At 36.7% G+C, this 27,700-nt stretch overlaps 1 protein-coding gene across 31 annotated transcripts in view; it reads left to right on the top strand.

Annotated features, from left to right (window-relative positions):
• The window catches only part of TPRG1 (tumor protein p63 regulated 1), a 287,018-nt gene that overhangs the window by 193,695 nt on the left and 65,623 nt on the right, over window positions 1–27,700 (top strand). For 30 of the 31 annotated variants that reach the window (XM_041731589.1, XM_041731582.1, XM_041731584.1 and 27 more), the window contains one exon: window positions 19,246–19,422. The exons of the other annotated variant lie outside the window; for it this stretch is intronic. In XM_041731589.1, coding sequence (XP_041587523.1) covers window positions 19,246–19,422 — 177 coding nt within the window. The remainder of the gene's footprint in view (window positions 1–19,245; window positions 19,423–27,700) is intronic. 31 annotated transcript variants of the gene reach the window in all.

The following is a 27,700-nucleotide window of genomic DNA, read 5'->3' as shown; positions in this document are numbered from 1 at the left end:
AAAATACTTACGGTGTTTCATCGCCTACCTTCCCCTGAACCCACTGAGATAGAGAGTCTTGAATTTGGAATCAGATGGTTTTTGTTTTTGTTTTGTTTGTGTGTGTGTGTGTGTGTGTGTGTGTGTGTGTTTCTGTTGTTTTGTTTTGTTTTGTTTTTTGAGTCTGATGATTAGGTTCGAATCCTGGTCCTGCTACTCACTATCAGTATAGCTCAGTAAACAAGTAGGTTTTGCCATTTGGTTTTTTAATTAGGGTATTTGTTTTAATACAGTCTTTAGTCCATTAGAAATTCACTGTCTTTGAAAGAAGCAAAGCCACTGTTAGTTTTCGGTGTATTTTTCCTAGTAGCTTTTCTTCACACATCTTTGCCAAAGATTGGTTATAATATTAATAAATAACCTTTATGGGACATTTAAATTGTACCACATGTCCTGATAAGTGATTTCCCTGCATTTGCTGTGATACTGGTATAATACGTCTGATTTTGATGATCTCTAAATGGCACTTCCCTTAGGCTTTTCCTTGTATTTTTCCTTGTTATCATGTAGTTTTTGTAAAGGTACTTGATCATTCATCTATTATTGGGTGATTACTTTCCAAACTGTCAGTGGTTACACAAATTTAAGGGTTTATATTATTCTTTTAAAATTGAAGCACTCAGTGAGGGATATTTACCAGTAGGGCAGAGTGAGACTCCACAAGTGGAAAGAGAAATGAAAATATATAAGGCCTTCTCCATTTATGTTTTGATCCTTTAAAAAAAGAATATTCTATAGCACTTTGTAGTTAAAAAGTGCTCTGCTACATTTAATCCAATCTTCATAGCAATTATTTGAGGTAGGAAACATTGCCTCCAGTTTGCAGGTGAGTAAATCAAGACTCAGAAGTGTAACAGAGATGAAAACAGAACTGGGGCTCTGATGTATTGTGCTGCCTTGACTTTTGCTAAAATGATCCTTTTGCTGTTGTGCCCAGATTCCACATGTGCCCCTTATTGGATTATAGTCTGTCTTTCTTCCAGCAGAAACTGATGGGATAAAGTCACAAGTCTGTTTCTTGGGCTGGGTGGGCTACATGAAAGCGTGTAGGACATCTCTGCTTGATTTAGACAGATTTCACAGACAGAAAGAGTTATGCTGGTAGTTTAAATAAAAAGAGAGGCATCCTGAGAGAGAAAGGATTGCTGGGGAACAGACAACAGGGGAATATTTCTCAGGCACAGGGTGCCCTGGCATTAATGGATCCCCAAAGTGGCACTATGGGTGACCACTTTTCACACCAGCCCTTGCATTTGATACTCAGACAGATCCATGGGAGGAGGCCAAGAAGAACTCTTGGCTTTATTTTATGAGTGAAGAAACCCAGAGATTAAATGGCTTGCCTAAGGGCAACTACTTATTAAGGTTGTAGGAGGGCTTGCCTTCACAGTACCCCTCACCCAGCCTCCTTGTCTTCTCATCCTGTGTCTCTTGCTGCTTTTCATGAGTTTTCATCTCCTAAGACAGTGATCACTGTGGCTTAAGTGGCCTAAATGGTCATTGTGCCTGTGTCTGGTTTCTTTGTGGATTGTCTGTTGTTTGCAGAGAGGAGGGCAGAGACTTACTGAGGAGGTTCAAAGAACTTTTCCTCTTTTCTTCTCCAGATCATACTCCCTGTGCCATTCATTTGACTTTATTTAGTGTTTTCCTAGAGTCAATTCAAAAGTCCAATGCCTGCAGGGGCAGGTGGGTGCCACTGATGGGCTAAGGCAAATCATAACTTTATCTTGTTCCAGTCTAATTTTAAGGCATGATGAACTACTTTTGTAATGAACAATATTGCTACTGATCATTTTTAAAAAGTAGAAAGACCCCAAAGAACCCTGGAAATCAGGGATTTCTCATCTTTCTGGTCATGAGTAATAAGCATACTATGCAAATTGAATTAACATTCTGAAATGTATCTCATACCCAACCCCATCCATTTTTGCATACATCCTATTCTAGACCTTGTTACTCAGAATGGTCTTAGAATGAGTACATCAGCATCATCTAGGGATTTGTTAGCAGTGCTAATCCTCAGGACCCACGCCAGACATACTAAACCTAAGTCTGTGTTTTCACAGGATCCCCAGTTGATTTCTATGTACGTTAAAATTTAAGAAACCCTTGTTCAGGTAGGTCACTCTTGTGCTTCTCATCAGAGGACTTTCGTGGCTCCCCATTGCCTCCATATTCTCCTGTTGCATCCTCAAAACCCTGCGTGTTATGGAATGAATTTTGCCTTCTAATCTTATTTACTGTTAAACCCCTTTACAAATCCTTGGTCAAAGTGAACAGCCTCCTGGTTTCTAAAAGTTCCTGACACAATACTTTGGCATGATCATCATGATTATACTCACTCACTTGCTTATTCTGTATGTCATTCTCTCCTATATGTTTGTTCAGAACTTTCCTGTCCTTCAGAGGTGCTATGTCTATAAAGCCTTTCCATATTAATTCAGTCAGAATAATCCTTTTCTTCTTTCTGGTCACGTTGTACTACATATAGCATGGTTTACTGTGAGCACTGTGAGGAAAGCATTCCTTAAGGCGGGGCCTGATTCTGATTCACTTCTCTCCAAGCCCATCTCTGCCCACCTCCCAGTAGTATCTGGCATGTAGAGGCTCAGAACGCATCATGAACTTGAATTTAATTCTGAGAGAGTTATCTACTGTTTGAAACCCTTCACTGACACTAGCAGGGTCTATCCATCGGGTCCTGCCTCCGTTTTTCTGGGCCTCCAAAAGACCTCTTGCATCCTTGGGTGAAAGCACTCAAGCTGGAAAGTGCCTCAAATCCATTAAGATGTTAATGACCTGTGGCAGGACTCTGGCAGCAACAAAAGCACCTCTGTTGCCAGAAACCATTTATACTGGGTGGGTGTTTTCGACAACCACTTAATTAAACACATTGCTTTTCTCTATAAATTCCCCATGGCAGGAGACGCATCCAGATAGCTAATGGTCCCGGAGTGACCTGAATTATAGGACAGCGAGGGCATTTAGTTACTGCAGTCACAAATGTACTTGGAAATGTTTGTTTTCCCAAGACTGCTACCAATTAGGGAGGAGTCAGAAAGAGCCAAGAGGTGAAAAAAGTCTGATGCAGCTAAATACCCAGGTCCATCACTTGTGAGCCATGTGACCTTGATTATACAAATCTCTTATATCCTCTGGGCCTCAGTTTTATTAGTTATAAAATGGGGATGGAAAACAAGTTATTAATTTAAGGATTAAATTACTTAAGATACGTGGAATGCTCACGATTTTTGCTACATGGTATGTGCCACATGAGAGTTGGCTTTTATTTTTATTATTTTTATTGTTATTATTTATTTATATTCACTCATTCATACATTCATTTGTGTATTCACTAAGCTTGTCTCATAAGACAAACTCCACCCTAAGTGATGAAAATACAGAAGCAACAAGACAAGACTTTTGTGTTCACGGAGTTCTCCATCTAGAGGGAAGGAGGATATATAAATGAAGTCATGATATATGTTGATATACAGCCCTACAAATGACCTTTCAGGAGCATAGAACTTTGTATTTGCATTGTTGACTTAGGTAAGGGGGATATCCAGGACTAAAGAAGGAAGAGACATTTCCAAAAATATATAATGAGGAAGAACATCCCAACAAGAGGGAAGAATATAAGTAGAGTAACAGACATAGGCTTGGGAAACCACAAACAGTGTGTCTTGATTATAATGATCAAAAGTAAGAGAGCTAGAAATAAGCTAGAAAGGTAGAAAGGAAGCAGAGAGTCAGGGATTTTGAATGGCTGGCTAAGGAGTTTGGATCGCATTTTTTCCTGCAATCATAAATTGGAGATCCGTAGGTCACTCAAATGCCTTTAAATCAGCTATGTATTGGGATGATCACTCCCCATTATCTTACACTGGCCTCTCTTTATTCCCTTGATGCAGTGATGTGTGGTGGTCTCTGCCAGTCATGAAAGCCAACTGTATGCATCTCTTCCAACTACATGATCAGTGACCTTACCTTGGTATCTTGAAATCAGTTGTGTTAGGATAACTTATAACAAGGAAATGAAATGAGGGCATCATCATTATCATTATTATTATTTTAGAAAGTGTTTACTATTTACAGCACACCACTACCATTATGTTTCCTTCATGACTACTATAAGCATTTCTTTCTAGAGTTACTGAATGATATTGAACAGGCAGTTGGCATTTTTAGAAAGGTAATGGGTTTTGGAAATAATTTACCAATAACCTAAATTTAATCTTGATTATTTCAGGGTCTGCCAATGTGTGTTTCAGTAAAGAAAACAAATAAGACCTCAATCTTAAAACCGAGGCTATCAACATATTTGGGCCACTACAGCTGTTACACAAACAACTATTATAGACTCTTATGAATAAACATGCTGCCTGATTCACAAACAGTAAATTGTGTTTTCTCTATGAGGTACCTAGGTTGTCCCCAAATGCCCTGTTTTAGGGAGGGTAGGTTGGGTCTAAGAAGAGTAATCCATGTGAAGAAGAGGGAGCCTCTGCTTCTACCAGCCTCTTTAGGAGAAAGAACTACAAAGTTTGAGATGTCAAATGCTGTGCTATGTGAATTAATAAAAATATAGACATCCGAGCAAAGAAAATTACCCAGGACAGAAAAATAATTGTATAATGATATAAAAGGGTCGATCCACCAAGAAGATAGTACAATCCTAAATGTGTTATGCACCAAACAAGAGAGCTGCAAAATATGTGAAATAAAACTGATAGTCGGGGAAGGAGAAATAGACAAATCCATGATTATAGTTAGAGACTTCAACACCATTCTCTTAATAATTGATATGACAAATAGAACATCAGCAAGGGTTTAGAATGACTCAACGTACAAACAGAACCCAATCAGCATTTATAGAATGCTCCACCCAGAAAAAGCAGAATAAACACTCCTTTTAAGCACCCAGAGAACAATTATCAAGATCTGACATATCCTGAGCCACAAAACAAATCTCACCAAATTTAAAAGAATTGAAATACTTGAGATTATGTTCCTTCACTACAATGGACTCAAACAAGAAATTAATGACCAGAAGAGAACAGGAAAATCTCCGAACATTTGGGCACAACACAACCTATTTCTAAATGATCTAGGAATCAAAGAGGAAGTTTCAAAGGAAGCCAAAGAGGAAGTTTCAACACTGAGGTGACTTCAAATAAAAATACAACGTATCAAAATGTGTGGGATTCAACTAAAGCAGTCCTGAGAAAGAAATTTATAGCGCTACTGGGAGAATGCTAAAGTCAATTGAGGAAAAGTCTCAAACCAATAACCCAAACTCCTGCTTCAAGAAATTAGAAAAGAACAAACTTAATAGGAACAGAAGGAAGGAAATAATAAGGATAAGAGTAGAAGTCAATAATAATTTTAAAAATAGAGAAAATTAATGAAGAAAACGTTGGTTCTCTGAAAAGTTTGATAAAAGTAAGAAGCTTTTAATAAGGCTAACAAAGAAAAAAAGAGAGATCAGATTACCAATATCAGAAAGGAAATGGGATATTCCTACAGACCCTGTAAACAATAAAATAATAATAAATGCAAAAAAAATAATAAGCAATTACAACTAAAAACTCTACACACATAAATTTGCAAATTTAGATGAAATGGATCAATTCCTCAAACATTCAAATGACCACAACTCACTCAATATGAAATAGATAATTTGAATAGCCCTATAGCAATTAGGAAATTGAATTCATAATTAAAGCCTCCCCAGAAAAGAAATCTCCAGGCCCAGATGGTTTCACTGGAGAATTCTATGAAATGTTTAGAGATGAATAAGCACCAATTTACATAATCTTCTTTGGAAAATAGAAGAGGAAGAAACAATTCCCAGCTAATTCTATGAAGCCAATATTAACCTGGTACTAAATCCAGACAAAGATAGTCAAAAATAAAACTATGAACCAATATCTGTCATGAATATAAATGCAAAAATTCTTATTGAAATGTTAGCAAATAGAAATTAAGCAATATATAAAATAATTATATATCATGACCAAGTGGATTTTATTCTAGGAATATAAGACTGGCTCAGTATTAGAAAATTAATCAGTGTAATCCACCATATCAACTGGCTAAAGACAAAAAATTACGTGATCAGATCAATTGATGCTGGGAAAGCATTTGACAAAATTCAACACATGTGTTTGTGATAAAAGCTCTCAGAAAAATAATAAAGTGGAACTTTTTCAATTTGATAAAGAACATTTACAAACACTTGTAATTAATGGCATGCTAGTGGGAAAAAAACCAGTGTTTTCTCCTTAAGATTGGAAAGAAAGCAAAGGAGTCTACTGTCGCTACTACCGCTATCCAAAATAGTACTGGGAGCTCTTGCCAGCACGGTAAGGCAAGAAAAGGAAATAAAAGACACAGAGATAAGAAAGGAAGAAATAAAAACTGACCCTAATTGTAAATGGCATGACAATCTTTGTAGAAAAATCCAAGAAATCTACAACAAAATTCCCAAAACTAATAAATTACTTTAACGAAGTTGCAGCATACATGATCAACATACAAAATCATATCTATTTCTATAGGCTAGCATTAAAGAAGTGAAAACAAATTAAAAGTACAATGACATTTATAATCCCTCAAAGAAAAAATATTTAAGTGTAAATCTAATAAAATATGCATAGGACTTGGCATGCTAAAAGCTAACAAATGCTGCTGAAAGAAATAAAAGAAGATCTAAATAAATGAGAGACATACCATATTCATAGATTGGAAGACACACAGGACAGTCAAGGCATTAATTCTTCAATATGTGACCTGTAGGTTTAACATAATTCCTTTAAAATCTCAGCAAGACTTTTTGCAGCTATAAACAATTTTATTCTGAAATTTTTTATGGAGACAAAGGAATCAGAATAGCTGGAACAATTCTGAAAATGAAGAATAAAGTACATCTCACCAACAGCTCCTATTTTCTGCTCAGTAACTTTAGCCTCTGGCCATAGCTGATTGGACAAAGCTAATCCATTAGCTGGCCATGACCCCAAAAGACAGTTCAAAGGAATGATTTGGACTAAACGAATTCCAGGTCTTGAGAATTTGAACTGGGAGAAACAGCTAGAGTGGCTATGAAAGTAGATCTGGAAGTTTGTGTACAGTCAGGTTGAAAGAAACGAAGGTCATAGACAAGGTGGAATTAAAGAGGAACAAACACTGGTAGTAAGCAGAGGAGCACGGCAGTCAAGAGGAAATATGCAATGTGTGGAGAGATAGAGCAGTCATGACAGAGACAGCCCCTGAGGGAGTAGGGGCTTTTGTTTCTTGTGGATTTCCAGCTCTCATAAAACCCAACTGTGCAATGGTTCCTGCTCTTGGATTTCTGTGGGATTCCTCAGAGTATTTATATATCTCCTCTTTGTGGGCTCGACTGATCTGGGCTGTGTCTCCTGTACCCAAATTGCTGAACTCACATAGTACAGTAAATAGACATCTCTCCCATTTAAAAAGAATAATACAATGGAGGTGGCAAGAAGTGAGCATTTGTTGTGTCTTGTCCCAGTGTTCTTTCTTCTCTGCCGCCTTCTCAAAATTAGGCCTTGTTCTCCTGCCAGCTTCTTTGGCTTCTGATCAAGTGAATACCCCAAAGTCAATTTAGGGGAGGAGAGAACTCCTCAGAGGGTTGGCCTCCTGTTAGCCCCTGGTGTGCTGTGGGGGACATGAGCTATTCAACAGCTATTCAGTCGTTTTTGTGGAAAAGAGAGAAGAATGGGGTGTGCCCAGAGTCTTTTCTTCTGTGTAGCTTTTAAAATATCCTCTTACTGATGGTACCGTGACAGGGAGAGCAAAGTTGCCTGGCTGTGTAGGAAAAATAAGTGGGGGAAGCATCTGGATGGGATATATGTAGCCTGGGCTGACGGGGTCCAAATAGCTGGATTCTGGTCTTGCCTCTCACTTGGTACTAGATGCATGTCACTTTATTGGGGCTTGGTTTCTCCATCTCTAAAGTGGAGGATAACAACTATTTGATATGAAAAACATTCATAGATCGCAAAGAAATTTTGGTTGTTCCAGCATGTGATTTAGCTTCTGCTTACATCTCCTTCCCTTCTCCTTGTTCCCTTTGCCTTGGTTATGCCAGCTTCCTTGCTGTTTAATAAAATGTGATGGATCCTGTCTCTGGGCCTTTGCAGTAGCTCTTCACTTTGCCTACTGTTTCCACAGATATTCTCATCTCCCTTTTATCTAGGTCTCTATGTTTATGTGTCCATTTCCTTTTGTCTGTGTGCTTTCCTAGAATGTAAGCATGAGAGCAACAAAGGCTTGTTTGGCTCACCAGTATACCAGTAGAGCCTGGAACACAATAATGGCTCAATAAAATACATGTTAAATCTTTAAGGGGGATTATTTCTGGACTGGGTACCTAGTATTGATTCTCTAAAGAAGTATATTCCTTGGGGCACCTGGGTAGTTCAGTCAGTTAAGCATCCAACTCTTAATTTCGTCTCAGGTCATGGTCGAAGGGTCATGAGATTGAGTCCCACATTGGGCTCTACACTCAGTGTGGTCTGCTTAAGATTCTTTCCTTCTCCTTCTGCCCCTCACCCCTGTTTGTGCTCTCTCTGTCTTGCCCTCAAAGAAATAAATAAAATCTTAACCAAACAAAACAAGAAATACTTTCTGTAAGGCACATAGAGAGAAGAAAATTGATTGCAAATCAATGACTTTACTGTGAATAGTAATCCTTAGCACCTGCCCTTATGACTTATGAATTGGGCTCATATTTAAATTTGCTGTTGATTTCTCTGTCTGGGATATCTCAATGAGTATAACACGACTCTTGCAGTTGAAAATCTCATGGGTTTCTTGTTAGGTCTTTGTTTCTACTACTCCTGGTCCTTATCTTCTAAGGTGTCCCATGGCAGCTGTCTATGGAGAGAACCTCACATATAATGTATCATCTGTATTTTAAGTAAGTCATATTAACTCAAATATAACTTCCAATATAAGGAAACACACCCAGCTGTGTCAGACAAACAGGCAGACAGAAACATGTAATATATATAGGGAATTAATGACTATTAATTTTTAGGAAATTGAAATGGAAGTATTTTGTATATCTGAAAACTGTAATAGTTTTGAGGAGTTATCTTTAAGTGGATTTACTTCCAATCACCTACCCATTAATTTATTTGTTAAATCAATCAATGTTGCAAAAGTGTTGATTTTGTTTTTGTTTTTGTTTTCTGTGTGTGAGAGAGAGAGAGAAGGTTGAGGGGGTGGATGGACAGCAGGAGAGAGAGAATTCTAAGCAGACTTCATGCCCAGTGCATAGCCCCTACTTGTGGCTCAATCTCATGATCCTAGGATCATGACCTGAGCCAAAATCAAGAGTCAGATGCTTAACCAACTAAGCCACCCAGGCATCCCTGTTGCAAAAGTGTTTAAAGGTAATTTAAAAGAATTCTTCTTCATTGTTTTCTTCTCCCCCTCCTCCTTCGTCATCACTAACATCATCACTATCACATTAATAGCCAATAAAAATCAAATACTTTGTTGTGTGCTTTATATATTACTAAGGGCTCTATTGTACTATTTTTAGAATTCATAACAACTCTCTGAGGTATGTATGCATTATTATCATTTTCATTTTAGAGATGTGGAAATTGGATTTTAGAAAAGATAAGTAACTCTGCAAGGTCTCACAGCTAGGAAGGGACAGAATTGCATCTCTAACTCTGGGCCTGAATGCTAGGAAGCCCACCACTGCTCAGGAATGTGGCCCTTAAAATATACCATGAAACGAAGACCCATTTGTGGTTAAAATGAGTCTTAAGCTCACAGAAGTATTGACAAAACTACGCTCTGCCTTCAGGAAAGGGATATAAAAAAAGAAATTAACATTCACAAAGCAACTTCTCTGTGTCAGGACTGGGTTGGGACCATGACATAATATACTGATGCTCTCTGGTTAGTTATCTCGGCTGGAAGACTAAGAAGTAGAAGAGGTTCACTCCTGGAGTTTAAAGAAGTTTTGATAAAGTGAAGGTGGTCATGATTAATTATTTGCATTGGACAAGTACTCCTTGGAAATACTCTGTAGCATTCCACTCTGAAATGTTGGATAAATCCACAAATCTTCCAGTGCCACCTACAAATTCTTCAGGTTTAGGCTCAGACTGGTTCCACAGCAGTGCCTGAGAGTTCCTAGGTATGATTCAAATTCTTAGATCAGTTCCTGAACATGTCTTGGTCTTTCAGAATCTTGGATCTGCATCTGGATAGCTTTTTGAAGGATAGATGCCTGGGATTCCATCTCAGTGATCCTGAGTCAGAATCTTTGTGGGTGCTACCCTCCCTTTTTATGGTAATTCTGTTTTCATGATTTTCATTTACATACTGTGCAAACACGTGTCTTCCAACAAGTCATTCTGTACATGTTGCTTTGCATGTTTGCACTGTTCCCTCTATCTAAAATTAATTAATCTGCTTTCTGCAGATTTTCAAAAGCTTCTTCAAGCATACTTTATCCAGAGCCTTGCCTCATTTCCTTGGTGTTTTTAAATGCCTTAAGGTAGAGCCGAGTGGTTAATCAAAAGCATGGGCTCTAGAGGCAGACATCCTCAGCTTGAATTTCAGTTCCAGAATTGGGCAAGTTATTTAATCTTTTTTATGTTTTAGTTCCTCATCTATAAAATGAGGATAATGTCTCTACCTTCCTCATGGGATTACTGTAACCATAAATGAAGTAATTTATATGAAGAACTGAGACCAAAAATTCATTTAAAGTAAGCATGAAATCAATGTTAGACATTAGCTGGGATTTCCATAGTATTGTACACAAATTTCCACATTATTATTTATCACTCGATACCATAATATCTGATTTATTCTCCCACATTAGATAAGCTTTTGAAGACAGGGGTAATTATAGTCTTAATAGTCTGAGCACCTCCATAATGTCTTTAATAAAGCACAATTGACCCTTGAACAACAAAGGAGTCATGGGTGCTGAGCTCCCATCCCTGTAGTCAAAAATTCATGTATAACTCTTGACTTCCCAAATTTTACGAAGAGCCCACTGTTGACTAGAAACCTTACCCATAACACAAATAGTCAATGAACACCTATTTTGTATATGTATTATATACTGTATTCTTACAATAAAGTAAGCTAGAGAAAAGAAAATGTTATTAAGAAAATAAAAATATATTTACAGTACTATACTATATTTACTGGAAAAAACCTGCATGCAAGTGGACTCACACAGTTCAAATCTATGTTGTTCAAGCATCAAGCATCCAGGCACTCAGCAGAATTAATTGATTACATGAAGAGATTTCATTGCCTTTTTAATGAATGGTGGTTTGGTAAAGAGGAGAGCGTAAGTGTCTAAAGTGAAACATACCTCGGATGAATCCTGGCTATGTTATGTGGAACAAGTTAGCTTCCTATATTAATCAGCTTAGGTTACTATAACAAAATGCCCATAGACTTGGTGGATTAAGCAACAGACATTTATTTCTCACAGTTCTGGAGGCTGGGAAGTCTAAGATCAAGATGCCCACAGATTTAGTTCTCAGCGAGGTCTCTCTTCCTGCCTTCTCATTATATCCTCACATCCCGGGGGGAGGAGGTTCTCCTGTCTCTTCCCCTTCTTATAAGGGCAGTCATCTCATTGTGGGAGCCCCATGCCCATGACATCATCTACACCTAATCACCTCCCAGTAGCCTCACCACTTAGTACCATCATTTTGAAAGTTAGGGCTTCGACATAGGAATTTTGACAGGAAAGAAACATTTAGTCTGTTATACCTCCCCAAGTCTCCATTTCTTCACCTGTGCTCATCAGGATTGTTTGATGAAGATTAAAAGAGGTAATATTTGTATAATATCTGGCACAGTAGCTGATCCAGAGAAGACCCTCAATGAATGAAGGCTTTGGTTATAACTTAAGAAAAATACATGCCAGAATTATTCATTTGTGCATGTAGATCTCAGAAGCTTGAGAATTGGTGGGTATATACATATATATGTACATACATACATACACACATATAAATTACATATATGTATACTTATTTAAATAAAACTGTTTATAGTTTTATTATATTTTTTAGAACTCAAAAATTCCTTTGTTCTCTGAGGGAAAAATTGATCGTTGTCTTTTTTTTTTTTTTTGATGAACTAGAATAATATGAAACTCCAAGAGATTTCTCTTGCTCAGGAAAAAAAATGGTCTTTGTGGATATGTGAATGAATGTTTCCAGGTCTATCCTGTCTCTGTTTTATGGGGACGCTTTGTCTGTCCTATAATAGTATACAATAAGAAGGTGTTAAAAAACTTAATACTGGGGCATCTGGGTGGCTCAGTGGTTGAGTGTCTGCCTTAGGCTCAGGTCATGGCTTTTGTAAGATAAAGGAAGAGCTGCATACAAAACATGATTAGAATAATGATGTGTTCTCTCTAAATTGAATAATTGATTAAAATATAACCTATGAATCATTTGATAAAAGATTATGGTATAAATACTGGGTTTCAGGTGCAAATGTAAATATTGTCAGAAGCTGCTGCCCCATATTCAGAGGTGGTCTGAATTTTATTTTCAGTGTAATGGAATGTTCCATTTGATAAATATACCATAATATATTTATCCTTCCATCTATTGGTTGATATTTAGACAGTTTCTAGTTGCTTACAAACACCACCAATGTGATGCATTATTGTACATGTCTCCTTGTACTCATATGTAAAAAAAAGAAAATTTTCTAGGCTAAGTATAATTCTCAGGAGGAAGAATTCCTGGGTTGTAGGATTACAGATCTTGAATTTTACTAGAATTTATTAAATTTCTCCTGAAAGTAGTTATACCAGTTTTGAAAGCAGTCTATATGAGTCCAGAGTTACATGTGTTAACATGGATCAATCTCATAAAGTAATACTACATACTATTTAGGGAAACATTTATAGGAAAATTATTAAAAGGGATTAGGAATGATAAATAAAAGACCTTGACCTAAGTTACTGTTGTTCCTGAAACTAGCTAGTAATGGAAGCTGCTTGGATTTTAATGACTCAGGAAAATGAGATCTCTGAGGGGCAACACAATGTATTTGCTTCTATGTTCTTTCCCATTTGAATGTGCTGAATTAGAAATCATGCCAAATAAGACAATACAAAAATTAAATGCTTATAGATGAGAAAAAAAAAAAAAAAAAAAAAAGGATGCTGGGATCGAGTCCCGCATCAGGCTCCCTGCAGGGAGCCTGCTTCTCCCTCTGCCTATGTCTCTGCCTGTCTCTCATTAATAAAATCTTTTTAAACAATTAATACTTCTGAAAACTTTTAGTGTATATTCATTCCAAAGAATTGTTCACGCTTGGCAACTTGTGCTTTTTATAACACTGAGATCTTATACCTAACAGCAGGAAATGCAATGTTGATAAAAGAACCTTCTTCAAGGGCATCAGATCGATCGATGCCTAGGGTTCCTTTTTCTCAGCCCTGTGGACAGTGGGCTGGGAATCTGGAGACCTGAGTCTGTGGACTTGTGTTAAAATTATAAAACCTCATCACATCTTCGGGTATCATATTAGCTCTTCTTTAGATGATTTTGTGTCACATCTTAGAGAATTGTGTATTCCTTAAGAGCAGAATACTCTTCTCACTATTCCCAGTAGCTACCACAGAGCTTGGAACATGCCTGGCTCCATGAGGTACTGGGGAGAAAACTGAACCACAGGAAGTCAGGTCAGGGGATCTGAGAACAGAGAAGGTTTGTGGGCATTCGGTTTTTATTAGAATACTGTGTTTACTTGGAGGGTCCCCTATTTTAAACAAATTGGAGAGGCCCCAGGAAAGAATAATGAAATGATTGAAAGAATTTAATGTGGATTATTTAGCTAAAGGTTTTTTAAGACTTCACTTAACTCAGGGGGAGGGAAATTGCTTTGCTTCAATGCCATGCATTTTTCATCTGTTTATGTTTCAAGAGCAAACCCAAATTGGATTCTCTTCAGGGCCTGGAACCCAGTGGGTGCTCAGGGAATATGTGTGGAATGAATGATTCAGTGTTTTCCTCCTGGGTTGCCGATTTCTGGCCAGCCAAGAAACTGTCTTCCTCTTTTAAGGTCTGGGCTATGCTAAGAGGCTGGAGGGGCACACAAAGGAAGGTGGATTTGTAAACCAGGTATAGTCGCTCTCTTCAGTATTAGGGAAGATGTTTCTACTGAATGGTGTGTGTGTTTGTGTGTGCACATGCACACACACGTGCATGTGAGTGTGGTGGAATAAGTTAGAAAAAAACATATTTTTGGAGGAAAATCGTCTCTAAACCACAAATTGATTTGACACTGCCTTAAAAGAGCAACTGAAAGTATTGTTAGGTGTAGGCCTAGGGCCACTGGAAAAGCATCTGGGATGGTTTGAGTAACTGGGTGGGGGCCTGGAAACTTGCTTTGACTGGTCGCCTATCATTGCTGGTTCGCTGTTGCCCTCTGCTGGCAAAACTGTTGTCATCCCAGGAAACCACACATCTCCTGGAGTTCCTCGATTCCCTTTTATACAGGGGTGTCCAGGCCTTTCTTCATCAAATAGAGACATGGAAGCTAGTGCTGAGGAATGGTAGTGACAAGAGGACATGTGGCAGATCCTCTGCCAAGAGAGACTGGATCTCACAACTAAGATGATGAATCTTAGTTTTAGTTTTTCATGCTCTGCTCACTGGCTGAGACCATGATCTCTCTCGGCTCTGTGTTGGGCCTAGTAAGGGGAACCCAGACAGGACTAAAACACCTCTCTACACTAGAAGGTCTCTCATCAAATGTGGGGTAACAAGAGGACATTATGGAGATAGACATCACTGTAATATAGAGCAGACTGTGACAACCGAGGCACATCTGATAAAAATCTTGTGGATATTTAATGCAAAGAAAGATTACACCTACCTTGCAGGGGTGGGCTGGAGAATGGTGAGGGTGAGTCTGCGAAATAGGTAGCATTTTAACTGGGGACTTGAAGGATAGATGAGATTTATTATCTAAGAAAAATCTCTTTATCATAAAAATGGAATATGTTCATTGCAAAAAGGAATTAAGCTCTGGCTAATGAAAACATAAGAAGAAATGAAAGTCATTTGGAATCCCAACACTCAGATATAATCAGGGTTACCATTTTGATCTATGGATTTTTTTGTCACAAAGTTGGAAGTACACTGAAGGTACCATCTTGTATCCTGCTCTGCTCTTTTCTGACTTTTATGGCATGAACATTTTCCCAATGTTACTGATTAGTTTTTGAAACTGTGCTATTTTATGGGGGAGTATTTCAACGTGTAAACGTGAGGATAGGATTCCCAAACAGTGTGAGCCAAGGCATATGGCTTGCACAGCACAAAGATTGTTCATTCTTTGCTAATTCATTTCAGAAATATTTTTTGGACACATGCGACTTTGGAGACACAATGTAAAGAACTGACTGTGGAGTTTACAGTAGAGGAGCGGAGGCAGACGTTAATTAGGTCATCATAGAAATAACTGTAAAATTGCATCTGGGGTAAGTACTGCGAAGGAGAAGTGTGTGGCGTTATGTAAGTGTACATTAGAAAGAACAGAAGTAGTCACAGAGGTCTGGACAAGCTTGCCTGAGTAAGGAGTAATTGAGCTCAGCACTATAGCTGTGAGAGGAGGAACCTCAGGATGAAGCAGCATATGCAAAATCCCTTCAGTAGGAGTGGGCTTGGTGAATACAAGAAGATCAAGAAGAATGAGTGGAGAGACTGGGCCTGGGATGAAACTGAAGAAATAGGTAGGGCCTGACTATGGATGGTGTCTTAGACCGGGTGAAGAACTTCTGTCATTTCTTGTTAGACCTCTGGGGAACTGTTGAATGTTTGAAGCCAAAGTGAAGAGATGGGGTCAGATTTGTTTTTTTTTTTCAGTAGGTTCCCTTCATTGCAGTATGGTGGAGAGGTTATGAGGGAAAGAACAGATGTAGGTAACCTGGGTCTAGGTGACTAGTAGCTCAACCCTAGTAAGGAGGTGATTGAAATAGTCTAAGCAAGAGGTGAGGGAAGACTGGGTCAAGATGGTGAAGGTCAAGATGGAGATAAGTGGGTGGTGTTGAGAAATAATGTGAGAGTCAAATGTTTAGGACCCGGCAGGTGAGGTGAGGAAAAGAGAGAGTCCAGAATGACTCCCTCCTAAGTCTCTGGCTTGCATAAGTGGGTGGAAGGAGAGTTCTTTTCCAGGATAGGGAACTCTGGAAGAGGACAAGTTTTGAAAGGTACAGTGATGTGTGTTTTCTCAGGGGAAGGGTTTTCCAGAGAGAACAGTCCCAGGAGTGGTATATATCATCACATCAACTCCTTCCAGAAGTGGGTTTTACCACATTCTCATACCACACTGAAGGACCGTCTATTTGGAAGTGGATGGTACTGGAAAGAAAGCCAATACCATGACTAGGTTTTGTGTCTCTACCTTGTCTTTAAAGGCAGAGACATAACATCTAGTCCAAAGGGTTGTTGTGAGGATTAATAGGGTCATCAACATCCAAGGACTTTGTAAATCTCCACAATATGTTACTGTTACTCCCACCCCGATATTTGTTGTGGATATTGTTGCCAACCCAACTTCAATTATGTTAATATTGAGAATATGAATTCAATGTTATTTCCATGAGTTATTTGGGGAAAAAAGGTGTGATTGAAGTCTAAATAAATACGTATACCACCCAGGAGCTAGAGATGTGGCCCCAAACTATTTATAAACCTGTGTGTTTACTTGAATTCAGACTTTCCCGACATGTGAATTATGCAGAATCTGTGTCACAGCAGAGCACTCTGTGTTCCTAAAAAGAATTCTCTTTTTTCCCCAAATCCTTTACCTTTTAAAATAAATCTCATTATGGAGTGCTGACATTTTCAGTAAAACCATTCAACCAAAAGCTGTGGTTTTTTTAGACTAAAACCAAGTCTGGTTTATTAGGCAGCAGCTTTTAACTTGCTGCTAAGTAGATGCAAGCTATTTAGAGAAATTTATGTAGATATCTGATAAGACATTTCAGAGTCCCCGGTCTCTTTCTGACTAAGACTGAGAGTGTTAAACAGATTATCTAGAATTCTTTCCTTTTCTCAGTGGATCAGGAGTTGAGTATGGCAGCGTTGGAGTGGATGAACACCGTAGAACCAGGATTAAAGCATCTCTCAGACTCTACACCACTGACTCTACTATCTTATTCTAGTTGACTGACTTCGGGTGTGATTTTCTTCAAAGAGTTGTGGGGATGTAGAGCTAAATCATATACCACATCATGACCACCATACAATAGGGCCTCCATCAAGGATCCCAACCTTCTTATTTTTCCATTTTCTGCTTCTCTCTTCTCTTTCACCCATTTTTTTCTCTCTTTCATATGTCCTCCTATTCTTTGCACTGATTTAAGTCCTGGCTGTTTGATTTAAGTCTTGCCTGTCTGTGTTTAGATTATGCTATACTGAGGAATGGTATATATTTGGGTTGCCCAAAATTCCTTAGTGGATTAGGTCTCTGCCAGTGATAATAACAGCTGATTTGTAGAGCACTGATAGAGAATAATTTCCTTTAATCCTCTCCCCAAATTTAGGAGATGTGCTAGTATTGTCTCCATTTCACAAATAAGGAGCATGAGCCAAAGGCAGTTTACAGAGTTAGTAGGTTATAGAACTGGAAGTTTTCACTCCTGCCCTCATCCAGCCCAATAACCTCCAAAAATTTTGATTAGCACTCATTTATTCACTCAACAGATATTTATTTAGTGTAGGCTATTTGACAGGAGCTGTGTAGAATGAGCAACCCAACAGACACAGTTTCTGCCTTCATGGAACACACAGACACACGCACACTCAAACACACACAATGCTGAGCTTGCAATGACTGTTATTGTCCTCCCCTCTGTATTTTTGGTGTCCATTCTGATCGGTCAGTGTCTACATGGTACTTACTTCTAAATATTTTACATATCATTCCTTCTTACAAAAAGCAGTAAGTCCACAAAAAGAGAAGGATCAGGATAGAACAAGATAGAGGGCCAAGTGTATATAGAAGCTGAAAAAATCCTCTTTAAGTGAGGCATTTGAACTATGATTTGGACAATTAGGGTTCTTAGCCTGCTATGAGATAATGCTGTAGTCCATAGGTAACTTGGATTTTTTCCTAAGATTAAAGAGATGCTATTTAATAAAATAAACAGGGGAATGATGTCATTCTGTTTGTATTTTTAAAATAGAACTGTGGTTACTATGTGAGAATGAATGGGAATGGGATGCCCACTCTATCTTTATATTAGACTGATTCTGTGTATTGAGGATTAAGGTATGGATCAGTCACAGATCATCCTCTTCAAGTCTCTTAGGGAAAACAAATCATGTACTGAAATAATTCTAATAAAAGTCATGAGTACTATATCCTAAAGGCTATAGGAGATAGACAGCAAAAGTGCCATGGGTGAGAGGATTTACAGACCACACTCACTTTTCTCTAATCAGACACCACTGTTTGGATTTCTTCTTGTTTTCTCTGGTGGAGATTCTGTTGGAGTCAGAATTTTCCATGCATACACTGAAAGGCTTTCAAGGCCAAATCAAATCAATTTAGTAAATACTTATCTAGTGTCTACTTTGTCTTTGTCTCATAAGAATACTACTTCACTTGTTTGACTGTGTTTCTACCACAAGGAAATGGTAGGATGGGCAGATATAGTGATGGCTTTGGGGTCAGTGCATCTGTGTTTGTCTCCATTCTATCCCCACTCAGCAACACAACTTTTGGGGATTAGAATTAACTAGTACGTAGTGAGTAAAGTTTATGGTAAGAATTGGGGTAGAAAAAATAGATGTTTTGGTGTCCTTGGAACAAGATGAAGTTTTTCTAGTGAACAGGGAACATGTGATGGAACAGAAATCAGGTGACTGCCAACATGATAAAAACTTGTCATTCCCCTCATGGGTCACTTCATGGGTACTCATCTCTGCAATAACTTTTTCTGTAATCTTCCATCTTCCCTCCTCCCTTGATCATAGGGCTGGACTGAGAGAAAGAGAGAGAGGATGGCATTAGATATTGGTCAACCCCTCTTCTGAGGTGATCAAACCTCCCTATTTTCTGTGTTAGTAGAGATGTTTTCAGTGAGTGTCATAATCTTTAACTTGGAAAGACCATGCCATTAACCATTTTTCTCCATGATGATTCCTACAGAATAGACCACTGGAACAATGAGAAGGAGAGGATTTTGCTGGTCACAGATAAGACTCTCTGGATCTGTAAATATGACTTTATCATGCTCAGCTGTGTGCAGTTGCAACGGATTCCCCTGAGCTCTGTCTACCGAATCTGCCTGGGCAAGTTTGTCTTCCCCGGGATATCACTGGACAAGTGAGTGTGATGCCTTAGATTTGGAAAAGTGGTTCAATGGGGACATGCCATGTAGGGAAGTCAATCACAAAGTTCAGTTTAGTATGGTAAGCTGGGTGGACCCAGGGGAGAAAAGTGAACTCCATGGTTGAATTAATCAATTATTGAGTTTCTACTTTACATCAGACACCAGAGATACGACTTTAAGTAAATTTGTGCTTTAATATGAGAACATGAGAAAAAAGATGGTTGAGTGTAAGGTGGAAAGAGCTGGAGGAGCGTGGAGGAAATATCCTCAATTTAATTTGTGTGGCAGAGAATCAGAGAGGCTTTCCTGGAGAAGGACTTGAACCTATATTTGACGTTGGGTAGGAGTAGCCAAAGAACAAAAGTTTAACATTCCAAGCTGAAAGAAGAGCACAGCCAAAGGAGTGGAGGTGAGAAAAAGTGTAATGCCCTTGGAAATGGAAATTATTCTGTAAAGATGAATGGACAAGAATCTATGATGGTTAATAGCTCTTATTAAAAGAAGTCTCTTTGAGGTCTTCCCTGGAAGCTTAGTGGAGATGACATCAGCTATCTCAGAGATGTTGACATTCACCAAGATACCTGGTGAGATCTACAGGGAAGGGTTGCTGAACTAAGCTCTTATTATGGTCTTGGAAGGAACTGTCTTTACTAAATATTTTAGATCTAAGCCAGGAGAGCAGTCTTCCTCTGAACCTTTGAATATGAGCTTCTCCCATTGAATGGTGAACTCCTTGAGGGAAAATACATTTTTTGTTTATTTAGTTTTATTTTTTAAACACCTGGCCTTGGGCCTGGCACATAGTAAGAGCAGAAACATCTTTCCACAATGTTGAAAAAAGCAAAGTTCAAGCAAGTGGTTGGTTTCTTTACAAAAAAGCAAACCATATTAAAGATCTGTTTTTAAATTTACTTTCCATGGATGCAAGATGCGACAAATTGATTTTGTTTGCTGACTTTTTGAACTGGTGGATTTTCAATAATACAAGCAATTGTAAACATATTTTTAAACATCATAAAATGTTTCTTTTCAGGAAATCTCTCCCATCCTAGACTCTCAGTTCTCAAGCAGTATCTCTTTAGGGTAATAGTCAATAATTACATGTTGTTGTTTTAAAGTAATAGTTTACAAATATACAAGAATCTAAAGTCTTTATATGTGTTTATGTCTGTTTATACATATTTATAACTATGTATCTGCACATGCATATTTATCATAAAGTATTTTACCCAGTGAGAACATATGTCATAAACTGCTCTGCTTCAAGATATTTTACCCAATGATAAACCTCAGAGATTTTATTATATAATCATCTATAGATCAACCTCAGTCTTTTTAATGATGCAGAATATTTTATTTGAAAGCTAATCTATTTATCCAGACTCATTAATGGATATTTATTTTTACTTTTGCTACTACAAACAATATTGCTATAAGTATTCTTGTATACAGTACTTGGCACAGATGTAAAAATATATCTATAATGTAAATTTCTGTAATTGGAATTATTAGGTCAAAAGTCATATGAATTTCAACTAATAGATATTGCCAGATTGCCTTCAACAAAGGTGACACCAATTAACTCTCTATATATTATTATAAACATATTATATTATAGAGTATATTATTTGGACTTTACACAAAGTATACGAATATCTTTTTCCATATACCTTCACCAACATTGCACATTATGAATCTTTTTTTTACTTTGCCAGTGAGATAAAGAAAACATCTCATTTTTGTTTTAATCTCCATTGCTAGAACTTGAAGGAAGCTGAGGATGTTTTTCTTATGTTAGGAAGCCATTTTATTTATTTTTCTGTGAACTGCCTATTTATGACCATGACCCATTTTTTTTTCTTATTGGGATAGTGATTTTTTTTTTTCTTATTGATTTCTAAGAGCTTGTTCTATATAAGAGAATTTGTCCCCTTTCCTGCCTTATATTTTTACAAATATTTTTCTTGGTTTGTCTTATCTCTAACTTTATAATGCTATTTCTTTTTTACTTTTTTTTTGAATTTTAGTTTGTCAAATTTATCAGTCTTTCAAATAAACTTTTTAAATTTATTTCTTTTTGAGGAAGGATTTCTCCACATTGAAATTATAAAATATATTCCCAGTTTTCTAGTGTTTTTATGATTTTATGTTTTAGATAGTTAAATTTGCATTTCATCTAGAATTTACCTTAAGTGAGAAAAAAGATATGCAATCAGCTTTATTTTTTACCAAAATGGCAGGTCAAATTTCTCAGAATCATTTATTCAATACTCCATCTTTTTCTCTTTATATATATCTTTTACCATGTGTATTTGTCTTTATTTCTGGAATCACCATTCCATTTATCTGTTCATTAAAGTACAAAGTGGTTTCCATTATTATCTTTTATTTTGTTTTAATATCTGATAGAGTTAATCCTCCGTTCTTTTTAAGAATTTTTAAAGAATTTATGTTTATTTATGCATATTTATTTTTCTGTCAGTTTGCTTAATTAAAAAATCCTATTTTTTAAATCCTATTTTTTATTAGGATTCTCAAACATTAAATCAACCTTGCATCCTTAAAATAAATGCATTTAGTCATAATGTTTTTTTCTTTTTACACATTGTTGGGTATGATGTGCTAATATTTTATTAAGGAGCTTTGTGTCTGTCTGTGTTCCTGAGAGATATTGGTCTATTATTTCACATTTTCAATGTCTTCACTGGGTTTTGGTATTTGGGTTATGCTGGCCTCATAAATTTAGTTGGAGAGTGTTCCCTCCTCTTTTATTTTCTGAAAGATTTTGTATATGAGTGGTGTCATCTCTTCCTTGAATGTTTGATAGAATGAATTTACAGAAGAAATCTTCTGGGCTGGAGATTTCTTTGTGAGATAGTTTTTGATAACAAAGTTAATTTGTTTTATAAAATTACTTCATAATTCTTTGATTTTGTGTTAATTTTGGTACATTGTATTTTTCAAGGCATTTGTTACATCTATTTATATTTTTGTATTTGAAACTGTAAATTTGTTCATAATATTCCATTATTATCCCATTAATATCTATAAGATAGTTAGTGATACCCCTTTTCTTTCCTGATTTTGTTTGGTGCTCTGTGTTTTCTCTGTCAATAGACCTTTCAAGTTTTTCAAGTTTTTTTTTTTACCAGAACATGGTTTTCACTTCGTTAATTTTCACTATCATCTGACGTTTATGTTGTTGATTTCTGTTCTTTAATTTTTTTTCCATTCTCCTACTTACTTTTGCTTTACTTTTTCTTTTTTCTTTCTTTTTTTTTTTTTTTAGCTTCTGAATTTGAAACTCAAGGGCATCAACTTTAGGCATTTCTTCTTTTCTGATACAAATATTTAAAGCTATAAATTTTCTTCTTAGGACTGTCTTTACTGCATCTCATAGATTTTGATATGTTGTGCTTCTATTATCATTCAGCAAGAGGTAGTCTTTAATTTTTCTTGTGATTTCATCTTTGAATCCTTTAGAATTTGTATTAGCTAATTTCCAAATGTTTGAAGGTTTCTTGAGATTTTAATATTATTTAATTTTAATTTAGAGAACATACAGGCTTAATTTTAATCTTTGTAAATATATTGAGAGTTGTTTTACTGACTGGATGATAGTACTCTTTGTGAATGTATCATGTTCATTGGAAAAAATTGTATGTAGTTTTTTATATCAGTTCATTATATTTGACAGTATTCTTTAGGTTATCTGTATTTTTACTGATTTTTTTTTTCTAACTATTTTGGTTATTGAGAAATGAATGTTAAAATCTACTGTCATTGTGGGGTTTTCTTGTTGCATCTAATTTCATTATTCTTTGGTTCATGTATTTGAGGGTCTGTTATTATGTACATATACATTTGTGATTAATATGTCTCCCTGAAAGGCTGAGCTTTTTTTCATTATGAGATGTTTGTTCTTTTTTATCTCTAGCAACATTCTATGTTTTGAAATTTATTTTTATATTTAATATTATTATATCCACTCTATCATTTTTATACTTAATTTTTTGCACAGTAAATATTTTTTAATCCATTTACATGTCTTTGTATTCAAACTAAATTTCTTAAGGAGATCACATAATTGAGTCCTAGTTTTAATCCATTCTGATAATCTCTGCCTTTTAATTGGAGTGTTTAGTCCCTTTACATTTTATATAATTTTAATTTGATTGAACTTGATTCCACCTATTCTTTGTTTTCTGTTTCCCCTTTCTAGTTTTTATTCTCTTTTCAACCTTCTTTTTAATTATTTAGATATTCTTCATAACCTAATTTTAATATTTCTGTTGGCTCTTGAGCTGTAACATTTTATGTAATTTTATAGTTGCTTTAGGCAGCGTTTCTCAACATCAGCACTATTTACATTTTGGGCAGGACAATTGTTTGGTGTGGGAAGCTGTTCTGTGCATTGTAGGATGTTTAGCAGCAACTCTGGCTTATACCCACTAGATGCCAGTAGCACCCTACTTCTGTTTTGACAATCAAAAAATGTCCCCCAGACATTGCCAAATGTACCCTAAGGGCAAAATCACTCCGCACTGAGAACTATTGCTGAAGGATTTATAAGTATTTAACTTTTCAGTCTACTCAGAGTTAACACTGTAATGCTACACTTCAAACATAGAAACCTTGTAAACATATTGTTCTAGGAATGTAAATGTTAGATATGGTATGATAAAGTCAGTGTGGCCACAGGAGAAAATGAGAAGGAGGCTTAAAAGAAAGAAGTTTATTATACTCACAGATCCAAGATAGGGGGTCACTATATGCTATATAGGGCCACAGGGGAAGTCACCAGTGTTGGTTAGGAGGGTGAAAGGGCAGGAGCTGCAAGAGAACTTAGACCATGGCCTTTACTGGAGTTTCCAGGAAAAGCAAGGCATTACATTACATCAATGTGAGTTTAGCTAGTTTTAATAATTTGGGTGGACTTTAAGCCACAAGAGTAATCCATTGTTTCTCACTACCTGACCCTGGGTTCATGAAGGCAGAAAAATACTGCCTCATGGGATGTATGGACCAGATAGAAGAGGTATGGCCCTGAGTTGTTTTATGTTCATATCAATGGTATGTTGGAGTTGGACTCTTTGCCATCTCTAAGAATTGACTAATCCCAAGAAGGGCAGTCTCCCCAGACAGAAAAGCTTCCTTAATATGTCAAAACACCATAATATACATTAAATATATACCTACCTACCTACATACATACATAATATATATGTGGCACACCTCCTTTTCACTGACCTTTTCTGTTGCAGTTGTCATGCATATTCCTTTTATGTGCATTTAAACCCCATACGATAACATTATAAACTTTGCTTCAAAAAGTTATATGTGGGGCACGTAGGTGGCTCAGTCAGTTACGCATCTGCCTTCGTCTCAGGTCATGATCTCAGGATCCTGGGATCTAGCCCTGTGTCAGGCTCCCTACTCAGTGGGGAGTCTGCTTTTCCCTCTCCCTCTGCTCCTCCCTCCAACTTATACTCTCTCTTGCCTCTCAAAGAAATAAATAATATCTTTTAAAAAGAAGAATTATATGTGTTTCAAGGAAGCTATGATATATAATTGTATTTTGTATTTAAATAGATGTTTTCATTTCTGATAGTCTTCATTTGTTCCAGAAGATTTAGAGGGAGGAGAAATAGGCTCCATGCAGGGAGAGGGAGGAGAAATAGGTTCCATGCAGGGAGCCCAATGTGGGACTTGATCCCAGGAAGCTGGGATCACTCCCTGAGCCTAAGGCAAATGCTCAATACTGAACCACCCAGGCATCCCTGGTGATATATATTTTTAAAACATCTTTATTTGGCCCTCATTCTTTTTTTTTTAAAGATTTTATTTATTTATTTGAGAGAGTGACAGAGCAAGCATGAACAAGGTGGGGGGCGGTGGGCAGAGGGAGAGGGAGAAGCAGACTCCCCTCTGAGCAGGGAGCTGATGTGGGGCTAGATCCCAGGACCCTGGGATCATGACTTGAGCCGAAGGCAGATGCTTAACCACCTGAGCCACCCAGGCACCCCTAGCCCTCATTCTTGAAAAATATTTTTTCTAATCAGAGAATTCTGACTTGGCATTTTTTTTCTTTTGGTACTCACAAGATGTTGTTCCACTGCCTTCTAGCCTCCATAATATCTGAAGAGAAGTTCACAGTTATATGAACTGTGTATTCTCTATCTGCTTTCACATGTTACCTTTATCTTTAGTTTTCAGAAGTTTGACTGTGATGTGCTTGGGTGTGTCTGTGCACACGTGTATGTTTGTTTAATCTTGTTTGGCATTCCCTGAGCTTCTTGCATTTAAAATTTATGTCTTTCAACAAATTCGGAAAATTTGGGGTAACTTTTTAAAATGTTTTTATCCTATTCTCTGTGTTCTTTTTTTCTTCTTCTGAGATTTAAATTATATGTATAATAGAAATTTTGGATTATCCACAGATATCTGAGTCTCTATTTTTTTCCAGTCTCTTCTCTATCTCATCTTCAGACTGGTAATTTCTACTGATGCAACCTCACATTTACTGACATTTCTCTTTGTCATTCCATTCTGCTATTGTCTATCAAGTATTTTTTTTTTATTTCAATTGTTCTTTATGTTTTAAAACATCCATTTATTTCTCTTTTATATTTTCCATTTCTCTTAAAAGAGTTCATATATTTCATTTCTTTATGGATATATTTTTCTTTATCTGACTTAGCATAAGTACAGTAATTAAAGTTCTTCCTGATAATTCCAACTTTGGAATTTCAAAATTTCAATAACTTTCAAATTCATTCCTCCTGGCATTGGGGAAACTTCCTTAATATACTCTCTAAAGCCATAAGTAGAATTTTTGTGGGGAAGAAGATGGGTTTGGGATTTTTTTTTTTTTTTTTTGGTATTTTGTGCAGAATTTCTAATTGTTATCTTCAGAAGGGCTAGTCTGCTAGGCATTTATGTCTAGATGCTGAATTTCTATAAATGCTTTTATAGAAAGCATCTTTGGAAATATGTATATTTTTCTCCTTAGAGATAATTAATATCATGAGTTAAGTCATACATTTCTTAATATTGAAACATTTTTGTATATTCAAGGCATAAATCCACTTGTAATAATTATATTATAGTTTAATATTCCATTGAATATTCATTGCAAGTCTTGGAAGTGTTTTTTGTGGGGGACCTGGGTGGCTCAGTGGTTGAGCATCTGCCTTTGGCTCAGGTCATGATTCAAGGGTGCTGGGATCAAGCCCTGCATTGAAATCTCTGCTTAGCAGGGAGCCTACTACTCCCTCTCCCTCTGCCTGCTGCAATGCCTACTTGTGCTCTTTCTCTCTGTCAAATAAATAAATAAAATCTTTTTAAAAACCCAAAAATGTAAGTCTCTTTGTTTTTCATGTGTTTTTATATATAGCATGTAATTGAGTTTTGCTTTGTGATCCAACATGGAGATCTTTTCTTTAAACTGGTAAGATGAACCCATTTTCATAAAGTGATACGACAGTCATGATCTTTGTTCTGCCTTCTTAATTTTTGTATTATTATATTATTCTAAATATATTACCATATATTCTGAGTTTCCTTTGCTTTTCATTGAGTATTTTTTTCTTTTTTAAAAATATTTATTTATTTGAGAGAGAGAGAAAGAGAGACAGAGAGTGGGCATGATAAGGGGAAGGGACATAGGAGGAGGGAGAGGAAGAGAGAAAGAATCCCAAGCAGGCTCCAGGCTGAGCACAGAGCCAGTCATAGGGCTCAATCTTTTGACCCTGAGATCATGACCTGAGCTGAAACCAAGAGTTGGATGCTTAACCATATGAGCCACCTAGTTGCCCCAAGTGTATTTTTAACAAGAAGGTTTATAGTCTATCTTTTTCAACCAATGACTGTAAGTGTAATTTATCACAATATTTTTATTCTAGTCTTTTTGACTATTATCTATTGACTTCCTAATACAACACATTCACATTAACAAAGAAGAACCCATTTCTTTCATCTTCTTTTTGTACTTCTCCATCATTTGTTTAAAAAGATGCTAATACAAAAAAAATGTTTATACCAATCATTTTTAGTTACTTACTTAATATATTTCCACTTGATGTGTTATCTTAAATAGTGTATATGGAACTTCCATTTTGAAAGATAAGAAATCTGCATGTTCATACTATTCCCACATTCTCTAATCTTTCATCTCCCTTCTTTCATTAGTTTTACCAGACAAATTTCATTTTTTATGGCATATTTTATTTTATTTCCCACGAGGCACCCAATTATTACCACAGAGAGTTG

Source organism: Vulpes lagopus, chromosome 17 (genome assembly GCF_018345385.1).
Source record: "Vulpes lagopus strain Blue_001 chromosome 17, ASM1834538v1, whole genome shotgun sequence".
In the NCBI taxonomy this organism is placed as follows: Eukaryota; Metazoa; Chordata; class Mammalia; order Carnivora; family Canidae; genus Vulpes; species Vulpes lagopus.
This window is presented reverse-complemented; position numbering and strand designations above follow the sequence as displayed.